This window comes from Ailuropoda melanoleuca, chromosome 2, assembly GCF_002007445.2.
Source record: "Ailuropoda melanoleuca isolate Jingjing chromosome 2, ASM200744v2, whole genome shotgun sequence".
Classification (NCBI taxonomy): domain Eukaryota; kingdom Metazoa; phylum Chordata; class Mammalia; order Carnivora; family Ursidae; genus Ailuropoda; species Ailuropoda melanoleuca.
This window is the reverse complement of record NC_048219.1, coordinates 9,898,689-9,913,282: the sequence shown is the minus strand read 5'-3', so window position 1 is coordinate 9,913,282 and position 14,594 is coordinate 9,898,689. Positions and strand designations below refer to the sequence as shown.

Sequence of the window (14,594 nt, the reverse complement as noted above, 5' to 3'; positions counted from 1 at the left end):
AGATTATATAAGAATATGTCTGTAATTCATTCTTTAGTAAATATTTGATTTCCTACTCTGTGTCAAGCACTGAAGACAACCAGCATTCTCCCATGTAAATAACAACAGTACAACAGAAAATTATATACAGTATCCCTCTCCCTCTGCCCCTCCCCCTTCCGTTTGTGCTCTCATGTGCATACGTACCTTTCTCAAATAAATAAATAAAATCTTTTAAAATAATAAAAATAAAATAAAATATATTAATCAGATTGTCAATTTAGTGATTGGTACAAGGACAGACACAATTCACCAATTTATTAATTTACAACAGAGGATATATATATATATTTTTTAAAGATTTATTTATTTGTGGGAGAGAGAGGGAGAGAGAAAGCATGCACACGCACAACAAGCAGGGGGAGCAGCAGGCAGAGGGAGAAGCAGGCTCCCCACTGAGCAAGGAGCCCGAATCGGGAATCAATCCCAGAACCCTGGAACCATGACCTGAGCTGAAGGCAGACGCTTAACTGACTGAGCTACCCAGGCATCCCGAGGATATACTTTTTTTTTTTTTTAAAGATTTTATTTATTTATTTAACAGAGATAGAGACAGCCAGCGAGAGAGGGAACACAAGCAGGGGGAGTGGGAGAGGAAGAAGCAGGCTCATAGCAGAGGAGCCTGATGTGGGGCTTGATCCCACAACGCCGGGATCACGCCCTGAGCCGAAGGCAGACGCTTAACCGCTGTGCCACCCAGGCGCCCCAAGGATATACTTTTTTTAAATTCCCAGTCCTTGCCTAATAGTTAAACTACCCACTGCTCCCAGCATCAAATACCTAGAAATTTGGATAAGTGATCAGAAATGGCTTCAACCAGAATCAGAACAAATGGAGACACATGGTTTAAGATAGGTTTCCAGTCCACAAGTTTAATGGACTATTGCTTCCTCATAAAAGAATCTACCTCTCTCTAGTTCCTAGCATCAGATCCATTTCTGCTCTACATAAGGCAAGACAAACACTGCCAACTTCCGATACTCAGGCTTTCTTTTACTATGTTCCAAGCTGACAACCTGCCCTGTTCACATAATCTCCCCCTAGACAGAATGATATAGTCAATTAGATTTCAGTCTCCTAAATTATAATTTCATTCCAATCCCTTTTCTCTGGAATCACACTCAAGATTATCTTGTCACCTTCTCGAGTGCTCTCATCTATTTAGTCACAGATTTACAGGCAATTACCTGGTATATTTCTATCTATGGCTAGTCCCACACTCTGTATGGGAATTCATCACCAGCTGTATTCTCAGAGGGCAGTATATATTCTTGGGAGGTATTTCTCTGCTACCCACAGTTGAATTAAGTGCATATGGTAAAGGGCACCAAATAACATAATTGAGGCCCCCTCCCTCTGTGCTGGATACCTCACTAAATACAGTACATCCACCCATTCATTTAATCCTTATATCAACCCTGTGACGTAGGTTCACATGAGCAAATACTGCAGAAGTTAAATACATTGTGCAAGATCACAAAGCTAATAAAGAACTGCAACTCGACTATGAGTCTGTAGGGTCTTCTGCAACATACTGATATTTCTCCATTTTTTTTTTTAAAGATTTTATTTATTTATTCGACAGAGATAGAGACAGCCAGCGAGAGAGGGAACACAAGCAGGGGGAGTGGGAGAGGAAGAAGCAGGCTCATAGCGGAGGAGCTTGATGTGGGGCTCGATCCCATAACGCAGGGATCACGCCCCGAGCTGAAGGCAGACGCCCAACCGCTGTGCCACCCAGGCGCCCCCTCTCCATTTTTTTATTATTGATCTGTGTTATCTTTTCAATTTAAAAAAAAAAAAAAAGATGGTCTCATCTACAAGTAGTAGAAACACATCTAATTCTGCTTCAGCATGTGCTCCAAAATGAACAGAAACAAAGAAGATGCTACATGGAAGGGAGCTCTTCAGAGCAGTTTGTGCCTGTATTTCTGACATGAAGCCATAAATGCCCAAAGGGCATATCAAGTCCATCATCGTGTTTAGTAAACCCAACATGACACTTAAACAGACTGAATCCCATCCGAATGTCTGCTGGTAAAAGAAAAGAAATTCTGACAACCTGGAAAGAGCTAGTATCTCAGTCACTATAGATAAAAAACAAACAGAGGTAGCCTATTATTATTCCCTTAAAAACATTCTCCCAAATGTGTTGTTCAACCTTAATTTCTTTTACAACTCCCACTGACTATATAAAAAGGTGAAAATTATAAACCATTAGAGAACAGCTACAGCCCAAAACTGTCAAAATAAAAGGTCCCCTTTATCTTTGGGGGATCTGAATTCCCTTTCTAGAATGTTCAAATAAGTTATCACCAATCAATGGTGTATGACAATAATGTAAGTCCACAAGTTAAAGTGCTTGTTGGGATTATAGAATCGTTCAAACAGTTACTAAATATCCACAATATCACAGGCAAAAACGGATTCAAGGACAAATAAGATACGATCCTGCCAATCAAGAAACTCGAAAACAGGCACATCATTCCCATTTCACAGATAAGGGAACTAAGGCTCAAGTCCAAAGCAAATGGAAGTCAAAAGTCAATAAATGGCACAGCTGGGACTAGACTTTATTCATTTAATAAAATGTACTGAATACCCACTGTTCCCCAGGTACTGTTCTAGGCCCCATCATTTCACAGCTCAGTGGACAACTGCAACCTCACCTATATTATTACACCACACCGTAATTTGTTCGTATCTCCAGACTACGAACAATCTGAGAGCAGCAGGGACTGTTTTCTTACCTCCGTGTTCCCACCTAACATAGTGATCAGATAACAGAATTCAAGAATTATTTGCTAAACTGAATTCACTGCTAAAAATATTTGAGCTTTGGGGTGCCTGGGTGGCTCAGTCGGTTAAGTGTCTGACTCTCGATCTCAGCTCAGGGCTTGATCGTGAGTTCAAGCCCTTGCACTGGGCTCCATAAAGTAAAAATATTTGAACTTCTACCATGAGCAAAACACTTTAAAGGTATAACATTGAACAACCTCTGATCCCCAAATCTCATGTGCTGGTGGGGCAGAGGATAGAAGAAAAAAAAAAGAACTTCATAAAAAACTACATTGACACTATGATAGTCACTAGCCATGTTGCTGTTTTAAGCTTAAATTTAAATTAAAATGAAGTTAAAAGTCAGTGGCTACATTACTGGACAGCACAGATGTGCTATAATACAAAAATATATTTGGTCTTTGTCCCTGGATCCTACACAGCCTGCAAAGAACTCCTATAACTCCTGGAATCTCTCCAGTGATAGGAGAGTCTTTCGCTATTCATAAGCCCCTTCTGATCACACCAGAGTTTGTGCTAATGAGGTGACTTAGGGTAGGGCCCCTAGATGTCTCTGGATGGGCCAAGTCTCCAAAAGATCAAATGATGACAGGGTTGGAACTTTCAGCCCCACTGGTCTCCAGGAAAGAGGGGGAGGGCCTAGAGATTAAGCTCTATAAAAACTCTTGAACGACGAGATTCAGAGAGCTTCCAGGTTAGTGAACACATCAGCTTATTGGGAGGGTGGTGTGTCAGAGAAGACACATAAGCTGAGAGTACACCCCTCACCCATACCTTGCCATTCTAGGAAATTATCAAACTTGAGGAGGGGGTCATGGGGAAACCTTGCTTCATAGTCCACCAGTCAGAAGTACAGGTGGCTCAGGACTTACGACTGTCATGTGAAGTTTAACTTGTGGGATTTGACGCTTACTCCAGATAGATAGTGTCAGAACTGAATTAAGACACCTGCTGTTGGAATCCGGAGAACTGATTAGTGTCAGAAAACACACTGGAACAGATATAGAACATTTCCATCATCACAGATAGTTCTATTAAGTACCACTATGAGATGGGGGAAAAGTCTAGTTTAGATCTGAATACTAGGAAGGGGTCTTCAACTAAGTAGTGGTAAAAATTCTGAGACTAGAAGGCTGAGAACTCAAGAGTCTCCCTTCCTGAATCAAAATGTTAAAATCTGGAGACCAGAATTATTTTTTTAGCTCAGTCCTTTTGGCATGGGATTTAATGACCTTCCCCTTCGAGAGTAGAGAAGCTAAAATACAACCGTTCAAGTTATGCAGTAAACCCCCAGAAAAGCCCAGGATTAGAGAGTTCCCACCTAATTACTTGGCTTCCTGACTCTCCCTCTGAGGCCTGTCTCGCCAGCTGTCAGACTCACAGATCACTTGTAAGCAGGAAGCCACAATCAGAGGCATCCCCTGACAGGGCATGGACATGAGCAAGTTGAAGACTGACTGCTGAGAGGAGGCAGGCCCTCATCTCCACACGGTCCCCAAAGTGCCACATAAGTGCTCAGGTAAGGATGGGACTTTCAAGTACTGGGAGCTATGGCAAGTACACCAAGAAAATCTGTCTTGAGACCAAAAGAGGTGTATGCCTATAGGGACCAGGATGAGATCCCTCTCATTAAATCCTAGACAACATAAAATGAGAAACTCTATACTAGATTGCTGACTGCTAGCTTGGAAACCACTGGTGAGCCCTTTCTAATTCCAAGATGCAATTTGTGGCAAGTAGTCTCCAAGGCTAGAAACATGGCTTCATTATCCAAAAATCAGCTGTTGGACTTTTATTTTTTTTTTTAAAGATTTTTTTTTTTTAATTTATTCGACAGAGATAGAGACAGCCAGCGAGAGAGGGAACACAAGCAGGGGGAGTGGGAGAGGAAGAAGCAGGCTCATAACGGAAGAGCCTGATGTGGGGCTCGATCCCGTGACGCCAGGATCACACCCTGAGCCGAAGGCAGACGCTTAACCGCTGTGCCACCCAGGCGCCCCTGGACTTACTTTTAAAGAAAAATTTTGTTTTAAAAAAATGCACAGGGGCGCCCAGGTGGCTCAGTCGTTAAGCTGTCTGCCTTGGGCTCAGGGCATGATCCCAGTGTTCTGGGATCGAGTCCCACATCGGACTCCTCTGCTGGGAGCCTGCTTCTCCCTCTCCCACTCCCCCTGCTTGTGTTCCCTCTCTCGCTGGCTGTCTCTCTCTCTCTGTCAAATAAATAAATAAATAAAATCTTTTAAAAAAATTAATTAAAAAAAAACCAAAAAAATGCACAAAGAAAAAGTCCCTATTTCATGTCCATGTCTCCCCTAGCAAACTATAACAGCCAGAGGTGACCTCTGTCAACAGTTTGTTGAGTATGCTTCTAGGCTTTCTTCTAAACATATGTAATAATTCAAAAACTACATAGGCTAATGTACACATGCTTTAAAATATAGGTAGGGACAGAAGGCCTGGGTGGCTCAGTGGGTTAAGTGTCTGTCTTCGGTTCAGGTCATGATCCCAGGGTCCTGGGATCGAGTCCCACGTCAGGCTCCTTGTTCAGAAAGGAGCCTGCTTTTCCCCTGCCTGCCTCTCCCCGTTTGTGCTCTCTCTCTCTCTCTGACAAATAAATAAATAAAATCTTTAAAAAAATATTTTTAATGTAGGCAGGAAGGTCATGCTCTTCAAACTCTGCTGCAACATGCTTTTTCATCTTATCTTGGACATCTTTCCATTTCAGTAAGTTGGGACGCATCCATTTCATCAATTCTAAGAGGCACTTTCCTGCCCTCACTTTACCATCTCTGAAATAAGAATGCTTCCGACAACCAGCGCCATCTTATAAAGGCTCTCAGTCAGGCCTCAGTGTAGGGGGAGCTGTATCAAAACTTCTCACAGGTCCTTTCTGGTAAAATAAAGAAGGCACCAGCATCAAAGTATCATGCTTCTTATCATCTGCATAGTCCGCTGCCTAAATGTACATAATTTATCTAAGTCTACACTACAAACTAAATCCGCTAAAGGACTGCTGGATTAAAGGGGAAGCACATTAAAAATGTGAATAGGCATTGCCAAAATCTATAACAATTTATATTCCCAACAGTAAATAAAACTATTACTGGAAATACCCACTTTCAAAATTGATTATTAACAGCAATTTTTTTTTTAGAGATTTTATTTATTCATTCGACAGAAAGAGAGACAGCCAGCGAGAGAGGGAACACAAGCAGGGAGAGTAGGAGAGGAAGAAGCAGGCTCCCAGCGGAGGAGCCTGACGTGGGGCTCGATCCCAGAATGCCAGGATCACGCCCTGAGCTGAAGGCAGATGCTTAACGACTGAGCCATCCAGGTGCCCCTATTAATAGCAATTTTTTAAGTTTTTATTTAAATTCCAGTTAGTTAACATACAGGGTAACAGCAATGTCTTCAATATTTATTAATCTCAAAAATCTTGAGATAATTTTAGATTCACATGTAGTCAAAAGAAATAATACAGAGAAATCCTGGGTACCCTTTACCCAGCTTCTTAACTGTAAGTATAGCATTTCTGGTGTTCTCGGAGTTGTTCTAGCAAATTATCAAAACTGGGGGGGTGGTGTTGGAACATTCAACTGTATGGCCAAGTCTGACAGTAGTGTGGGTAACCTGGGGACTCGATGCTTGTAACTGGCGTTTGAAGTGAGGGCAGTCTTGTGGAACACAGCCCTAGTCTGTGGAGTCGGGCGCTACCTCTGGGCAGTTACTGTCAGAATTGAATTAAACTGTAGGATACCCAGCTGGTGTCAGAGAATCAGAGAATTGGAGAACTGGTTAACGACATGCCACATTTTGCAATGGCAATAAACAACTGCAGTACTGACACATGCCAGCATGGAAGATCCTAGAAAACATGCTGAGTCAAAGAAGCCAGTCAAAAAGACCACATGTTGTCTGATTCCACTTATTAAGAAATGTCCAGACGAAGCAAACATATAAAGACAGAAAGTAGACGAAGGGCTGCCTAAGGCTCAGGCAGGTGGGATGATAATTTGGAGTGACTGCTAATAGGTACAGTTTCTCTTTGGGGGTTGATGAAAATGTTCTCACTTTAGATTGTAGTGATGGTTGCAAAACTGTGAATATACAAAAAAACAAAAACAAAAACAAATCCCACTGAACTGTACATTTGAGTGAAATGCACGGTATATGCACTGCTTCTCAATAAAACTGCCAAAAAACAAAAAAACAAAAAAACAGGATGTTACACAAAAGGAATCATAAGGTCTGCAACCTTTTGGGATTAGGTTTTTTCACTCAACATAATTCTCTGGAGATTGAGCCAGAGTGTTGCATACATCCACACTTCATTCTCATTACTCTTTACTGCCAAGTAGTATTCATTGCATAGACGTGCCACAGTTTAAGTTAGCTTTTTTTTTTTTTTAAGATTTTATTTATTTATTTGACAGAGAGAGACAGCAAGAGAGGGAACACAAGCAGGGGGAGTGAGAGGGAGAAGAATGCTTCCCACTGAGCAGGGAGGCCAATACGGGGCTCAAACCCAGAACCCTGGGATCATGACCTGAGCTGAAGGCAGACACTTAACAACTGAGCTACCCAGGCGCCCCTAGTTTTATTTTATTTTTTAAGATTTATTTATTTTAGGGGCACCTGGGTGGCACAGTCGTTAAGCATCTGCCTTAGACTCAGGGCGTGATCCCAGGGTCTTGGGATGGAGCCCCACACCAGGCTCCTCCGCTGGGAGCCTGCTTCTTCCTCTCCCACTCCCCCTGCTTGTGTTCTCTCTCTCGCTGGCTGTCTGTCTCTGTCAAATAAATAAATAAAATCTTAAAAAAAAAAAAAAGATTTATTTATTTTAGAGAGCAAGAGAGAGCACGCACAAAGGGGTGGGGCAGAGGGAGAGAGAAAGAATCCCAAGCAGGCTCCACCCTGAGCACAGAGCTGGACATGGGGCTCAATCCCAGGACCCTGAGACCATGACCCAAGACAAAACTAAGAGTCAGACACCTAACCAACTAAGCCACTCAGGCGCCCCTTAAGTTAGTTTTAAATTAATCCGGAGAATGAGCATCTTTTAAGGTATTTATCTATCAATTGCTATTCTTTCTCCTGTGAATTCTTTCCATATTTTTAGCTCCTTTTCCTACTTTCCCTTTTTTTATTAGTCTTTTGTCATGTGTCCTACAAATTCTTTTTCCCAACTTAACTTTGCTTATGATTTTTTTTTTTTAAAGATCCCATTCATTTATGTGACAGAGAGACAGCCAGCGAGAGAGGGAACACAAGCAGGGGAGTGGGAGAGGAAGAAGCAGGGCTCCCAGCGGAGGAGCCCGATGTGGGACTCGATCCCGGAACGCTGGGATCATGCCCTGAGCCGAAGGCAGACGCTTAATGACTGCGCTACCCAGGCGCCCCCTGCTTATGATTTTTGAAATATAATTTTTTACTTTTATGAAGTCAAATATCATTCTGTATTTTTTCTAATAATATCCTTATAGTTAATTTTTTTACATTAAAATCTTTGATAAATCCTTATTTATTATAGCATGAGGAACTAGCAAGTTGAGTTTTTGAGTCTACTAGTACTATGATACAGTAAAAAGCCCGCCGGGCTAGGAATTAGGAGGCTCAGGTTCTAGACCTAGCTGTGCCATTACCTAGCTAAATCACTCTAAGCAGGCCACCAGTCTGTAGAACTTGTCTTTTCTACTTACCACAATTATTTTAAGAAACAAATAAGATTATAGATACGGAGGAGATTCTCAAGAAATATTCGACAAATGCCTATCACTTTAAAAAGAAAAATTAAAGCATAATATATATGAAATATTCGTATTGGTTACAACACTATTCCCATTCCATGTGCCACATACTAGAAAATTTACAATGTCAGCCTCAGAGAGGAAACAGCTTGCCCTACCCCAAATCCTAAGACCAAAGAGGTCAAGTGCCTTGCCTAGGGTCACAGGTGAAATTTAGGCAAGAGCTGGTTCCAGAAGTGAACCCAAGTGGCTACACTCAGCTCCCCACCAAGTCAAAGAGCATCATTCTTCTGAAGTTAAGACCTATGAAAACATGGACTGTCAGCATTTGTTTACATTCATACCTCTACACTAAAGACAAAAACAAAACTACTGTTTGAAAAAGAGTCTATAATCAGGATGTGATGGGGTGACAGAAGACAGTGGAACAGAAGGGCTGAATTTCAAGTGACAGTTTCCCACCTTGCTTCCGACAGCCTGGGATTTTGATGAAGGCTCCATAGTCTGTCACCATAGCAACCTATAAAGACCAAGGGAAAAAAAAAATCAATGTCACACAAATGAGAATCTCTCTTCCATAGCATTTAACCTAGTCTCCCTGAATTTCTACTTGGCACTGACTGCTGCAAAGCTCTCTAAAAGTTATGTTCTGTCAAATATTCTTTCTGTTCTTTTTGAAATTTAGACTGGCAGGTATGTGTGAACACATTAAAAACACTGGTGGGATTGGAATGTTGTCGGATGGTATGACAAAATCTAGGGGTGTCCAAATCCCACACCTACTGAAATCCTCAAAGGAGGTACTTGGAGAAAAGGGAGCACACAGCAGGAAATAAAGTAATAAAGTTACACTTTCTATTAGCTGGGACTGAGGCCCCCAATCCCAATACAGAGAACTTTAATAATTTGGGATGGATTATATAGAACATCCCTTTTTCCTAAACTTCAAGTCAAAACAGATGATATAGCCTGGTCTATTTAACTCCAAACCAGTTTATAAGAGAGGTTTATAAGACAGCTACAGAAAAAAATCAATACACAGACATCTGACAGAACCTAAAAAGATGTAATCAGAGAGAAAGAGTCGTCCCCAAGTCTTTTATGGAGGTGACCTGAGATGCAGAAGTTAGAGGCTTGAAGGGTCTATGTAATAGGTAATAGTAATGAAAGGTCCGGAACCACTGCCAGATAAAACATTATACCGAACTCTATCTCTGCCTCCCATCCATCCTCTAGCCTACCCTCCAACCCACGGATTAGGATTAAAACTGTCACTACAGTCCACATTGATCACAAATTATTATTTATAAAGTATTCAATATAATCTTATAAGCTCTATTTTATCAGTGACTTTAATTAGTTGTTTCATCTTGGGTACTCACTGTTCCAGCTTCACCATAACTAAGAGAAGGGGAGTGAATAGGACAAGCCCTGCTGCACAGTTATTGTTTCACTAATATATACTTACTCGCTACGTACAAAACGCTGTTCAAAGTGCTTTACATACTCCTCGTGATACCATATGCTATTGGTACTCTTACTATTCTCATTTGATGACAAACTGATGGACAGACTAAGTAACTCACCCAATGTTCTAAACTAGTAAGCAGCAGAGCTGGGATTTGAACCCAGTGAGTCTTAATTATACTAGAATGGCTCATGAGTTCCCTTGAACTAGAAAAGTCTAACGCAGAAGCAATGCGACATTTGACATTTTATCTGCTCCTGGGAACGATCTTCAGAAGTATACATGGTAGGTCCCTAAGCTGCAGATGAGGCAGAATCCATAGTACAGGTATAGAAAGAGCACAGGCCCTGGAGTGAAGAGATGTGGCTTCTAATCCCAGCTCTGCCACTCCTTAGCTGTGGGATGTTGAATACAACTTGCCTTTTAGGGCCTAAGTTTCCAAGTATAGTCACTTTCCTCTTGCAGATAACAAATGCTGTACACAAAGTGCCTCGCAGTGATGATATCTGGCACCTGATGTACATTCAACAAACTGTGGGTTTTTAATAATTTACAGTTCAAGACACTGATGCACAAAAAAGGTTAGTGACTAATGGAAACCCAACTAACTCAGACACAAGGCACAGAACCTAGATCCCTTGACGCCTAGTCCAGTGCCTCTTACTCCACCAAATATCATTACTCACCTCAATGTTAGGATGGAAAGAGACAAAAACTTCCATTTGCCTCATATTTTTAAATGGGCACTTGAAATAACTATGATACAGCATTAATGGGTTAAGAACCAAAAGCTTTTTTTTTAAAAGGTTTTTATTTATTTATTTGACAGAGCACACACGAGCCGGGGGGGGGGGGGGGGGGGGGGGCGGAGGGAAGCAGAGTCCCTGCTGAGCACAGAGCCAGGAGAGGGACTCGATCCCAGGACCCTGAGATCGTGACCTGAGCTAAAGTTAGATGCCTAACCGACTGAGCCACCCAGGTGCCCCAAGAACCAAAGTTCTAAAGTCCTCTTTTATACTGATGAATATGCTATAGTGGGGTAGGGACCAAACAGTCCCAAAGAAACAGTACAATGAGGCAGATACTAGTACTTAAAATCAAGGTAAGTGGAACTGGAGGAAGAACGTCAGAGATTAGCTGGTGCAATCCTATCATGTTTTGAATGAGGAAAAGTGAAGACCAGAGACACAAAGTGCTTTACCCAAGTTCACAAAGCAAGTTGTTTTCCAGGGTGACATGGATAAAGATAAGACTAAATTTTTAATTACAATAAAAGCAAATCCCTTCTTTCTGGACCAACTAAAGGTTTTTGCTTTTTTTTTTTTTTTATAAAGATTTTATTTGTTTATGTGACAGAGAGACAACCAGCGAGAGAGGGAACACAGCAGGGGAGTGGGAAAGGAAGAAGCAGGCTCCCAGCAGAGAAGCCCGATGTGGGACTCGAACCCGGAACACCGGGATCACACCCTGAGCTGAAGGTAAAGGCTTTTGCTTTTTAACTTTTTTTTTTTAAGAGAGAGAAAGAGTGGGGCGCCTGGGTGGCACAGCGGTTAAGCGTCTGCCTTCGGCTCAGGGCGTGATCCCGGCGTTATGGGATCGAGCCCCACATCAGGCTCCTCTGCTATGAGCCTGCTTCTTCCTCTCCCACTCCCCCTGCTTGTGTTCCCTCTCTCGCTGGCTGTCTCTCTCTCTGTTGAATAAATAAATAAAATCTTTAAAAAAAAAAAAAAGAGAGAGAGAGAAAGAGAGAGAACGTACGGGTGCACACATCCTTGCCAAGGAGTGGGGAGGGGCAGAGGGAGAGAGAATCCGAAGCGGGCTCCACCCCCAGCACGGAGCCCAGTCAGAGCTGGATCCCACGACCCTGAGACCATGACCTGAGCCAAAATCAAAAGTCAGAGGCCCAAATGACTGAGCCACCCAGGGACCTCAGCTTTTGCTTTAATTTAGTAACTGATTTTTGCTCCACAGTTCTATAAAAAGGGCTAAGGTGTTTCATACTGCGTAACATTATTAAGGGCAGAGTTATATAACAAACTTAAAAGAAGCATCTGGAATTTGGAGCCCAACTCGCCTTGCTGCTGTAAATTAAGACCATCTCACTTTTCAATCCTGAAATTCCAGTGTCACATTATGATCTTTTGAGGAAATATCATTAACAGACCTTAATTTGGCCTCTCCCAAAAGGAAAAGTTAATGTGCTCCAGAATGGATGCACTCAACTGTTCAGTCAGGAAAAGGCATTCTTGCCTATTTCCAGTACCAGCTGTTCCCATCACTGTGTCTCCCAGGGTGCAGTCAGAGTTGAAATGAACAGAATGGCACCTGCTGCAGATGATCACACAATCTGCCTGGTGTCCCAAGAATAATTAGCCAAATAACTCAGGGGAAAAAATTCAGTAATTATCTCAACTGAACTCGGGGTTTAGGTAAAATGAATTTACCATCTTCGGAGTAGAGGTTGCACTGGCCTTGAAACTAGTTATCCCCATAATGTGAATGAGCAACTTGAGGCTCAGAGACCTAAGTTACTTGTCCAAAGTCACAAAGGTAGAAAGTAGCAAGAACAGAAGTCTTTCTACTTCTAGTTCAATGCCATTTCCACCTCACCAACACCAATCTCCCTTCAGCATTTCTTTGGCTATGGCTGGGCTGAGCCAAATCCCAACTCCCACGGCTACACTTACACCTGCTACCATGCTTCACTGACTCCAGCACCAAGATAACCTCTCAGACGATGAGAGAAGGATGAATGTTGGCTTCTCACTTATTCAGTCGCTGAACTCTCCAGCCCTGCTGAGCCTGCTAAGAGAAGAACTGCTAGGTTATGGGCTACACCACCAGTTTCTTCAAGGCAGATTGGTCCTAAGGGGCTTGGGTTCAATTTTATTCAAACATTTGCTGAGCACTTATATGCAAGATACCATGTTAGGTACTGCGAACTAAAAACACTTTACAAAAATGTCCAGCCTATTTTTAAATAAATTTGAAGTAGTTACCAAGATATATGAGATAACCATGCCCCTTCCTCCCCAGTAACTCATACTCTAGTTTAGGAGACAAACACATACACAAGTAACAATCATATAAGACAGACTGTGATAAATGCTGTTACTGGGAACCAAAAGACTGTGGAACAACTAGATTTACCATCTACCCTCCTTCTAACCTTTAATTCAGTTAAAAGAGTTCTCTTAAAGTTCTTTTGGTTCCACCATGCATTTATGTGCAGCTGGACAACCCCAGGGGCAGTTCAGCAGAAAGGAGACTTGGAGAGATGACTTGATTTAAAATCCCAGTTTGGGGGCACCTGGGTGGCTCAGTGGGTTGGGCGTCTGACTCTTGGTTTCAGCTCAGATCATGACCTCAGGGTTGTGAGATCAGCCAGCATAGGGCTCTGCGCTCAGCAGGGAGTCTGCTTCCTTTTTCACTCTCCTTCTGCCCCTCCTCCCACACTCGTACTTTCTCTCTCTCCAAAATAAACAAATACACCTTTTTAAAAAATAAATAAAATCCCAGTTTTGCTATTTATTAACCATTGGGCAATTACTTAAATTCTGAGAGGAGTTTCCTTATCCATAAAATAGGGTAACAATTTTTTGGAGAGTCAATGACACAGAATGTGTAAAAGTGCTGACATACGTTAGGCTTACAATTTTTTTTGAATTTTAACGTAACCAAGTCTTCTTTGAAATATTAGGTATTCATTAAATGTTTGTGGATGAGTATTCTGAAAAATGGTTTCTTCTTTATGATTTATCAAGCAACTTCTCTCTCCCTAATTCCAGTCATTTCTAAACCATCATTTTTCAAAATGTGCTCCTGAAATACTAAGCTAGAACTACTAAGTTCTCCCCAAACATTACCCTAGCCCATCCATCCTTAACAGTAACATATAAAACCTACACTAATTCAAGTCCCACCTCATTTAAGCAGCTGTTGGGCAGGAGCCACTTTCAAAGTGGCCGAGTCAGTTTGTGAAGGGCACAGCACTCTTCTCTGCCTTTTGTGCAACACCTGACAAACGAACTTTATCATCAGAAAAATCAATTTACTTCCTTTTCTGAGCCCTGGTACCTCACTGATCTTTGGGAACACCACAGCTGTTAAAGAAAAAGGACAAAGGTTCTGAAGAGCAGAATTGTTTACTATTTGCTCGAACGTTATTATCCTCAGTATCTTGACTTTATATTAAAAGTTGGGACTGACTTAACAGAAGTCAAGAGCCACAATTATCTATAACCAACTGACAAATACAAAGTTTGCCGTCAAAGGCCTCCCATTATTAGAAGATGAAGCTTTTGTCAACCATATAGCAAGTATGAACAACCATAAAGCAAGTGAGAATGATACTGTTAAAATACTACAGGCACTCATAAGACACTGAAAACAATTTTTTGGCTTTACTTTCACTTTGAGAGGAAGAAGATAATGTTAATGAATTCCTACTCTATCTCGGGCATTGTTTTTAAAGATGATAGCTTATTTAACCATCATGGCAATCCTATGGAAGAAATTATTGTCTCCATTTAACGAATGAG

The 14,594-nt window shown here is 41.7% G+C and overlaps 1 protein-coding gene across 1 annotated transcript in view; it reads right to left on the bottom strand.

Moving 5' to 3' along the window:
- Positions 1 to 14,594, bottom strand: part of ZCCHC17 (zinc finger CCHC-type containing 17) — a 54,957-nt gene that overhangs the window by 29,059 nt on the left and 11,304 nt on the right. The window contains exon 3 of the mRNA XM_002923972.4: positions 9,048 to 9,105. Coding sequence (XP_002924018.1) covers positions 9,048 to 9,105 — 58 coding nt within the window. The remainder of the gene's footprint in view (positions 1 to 9,047; positions 9,106 to 14,594) is intronic.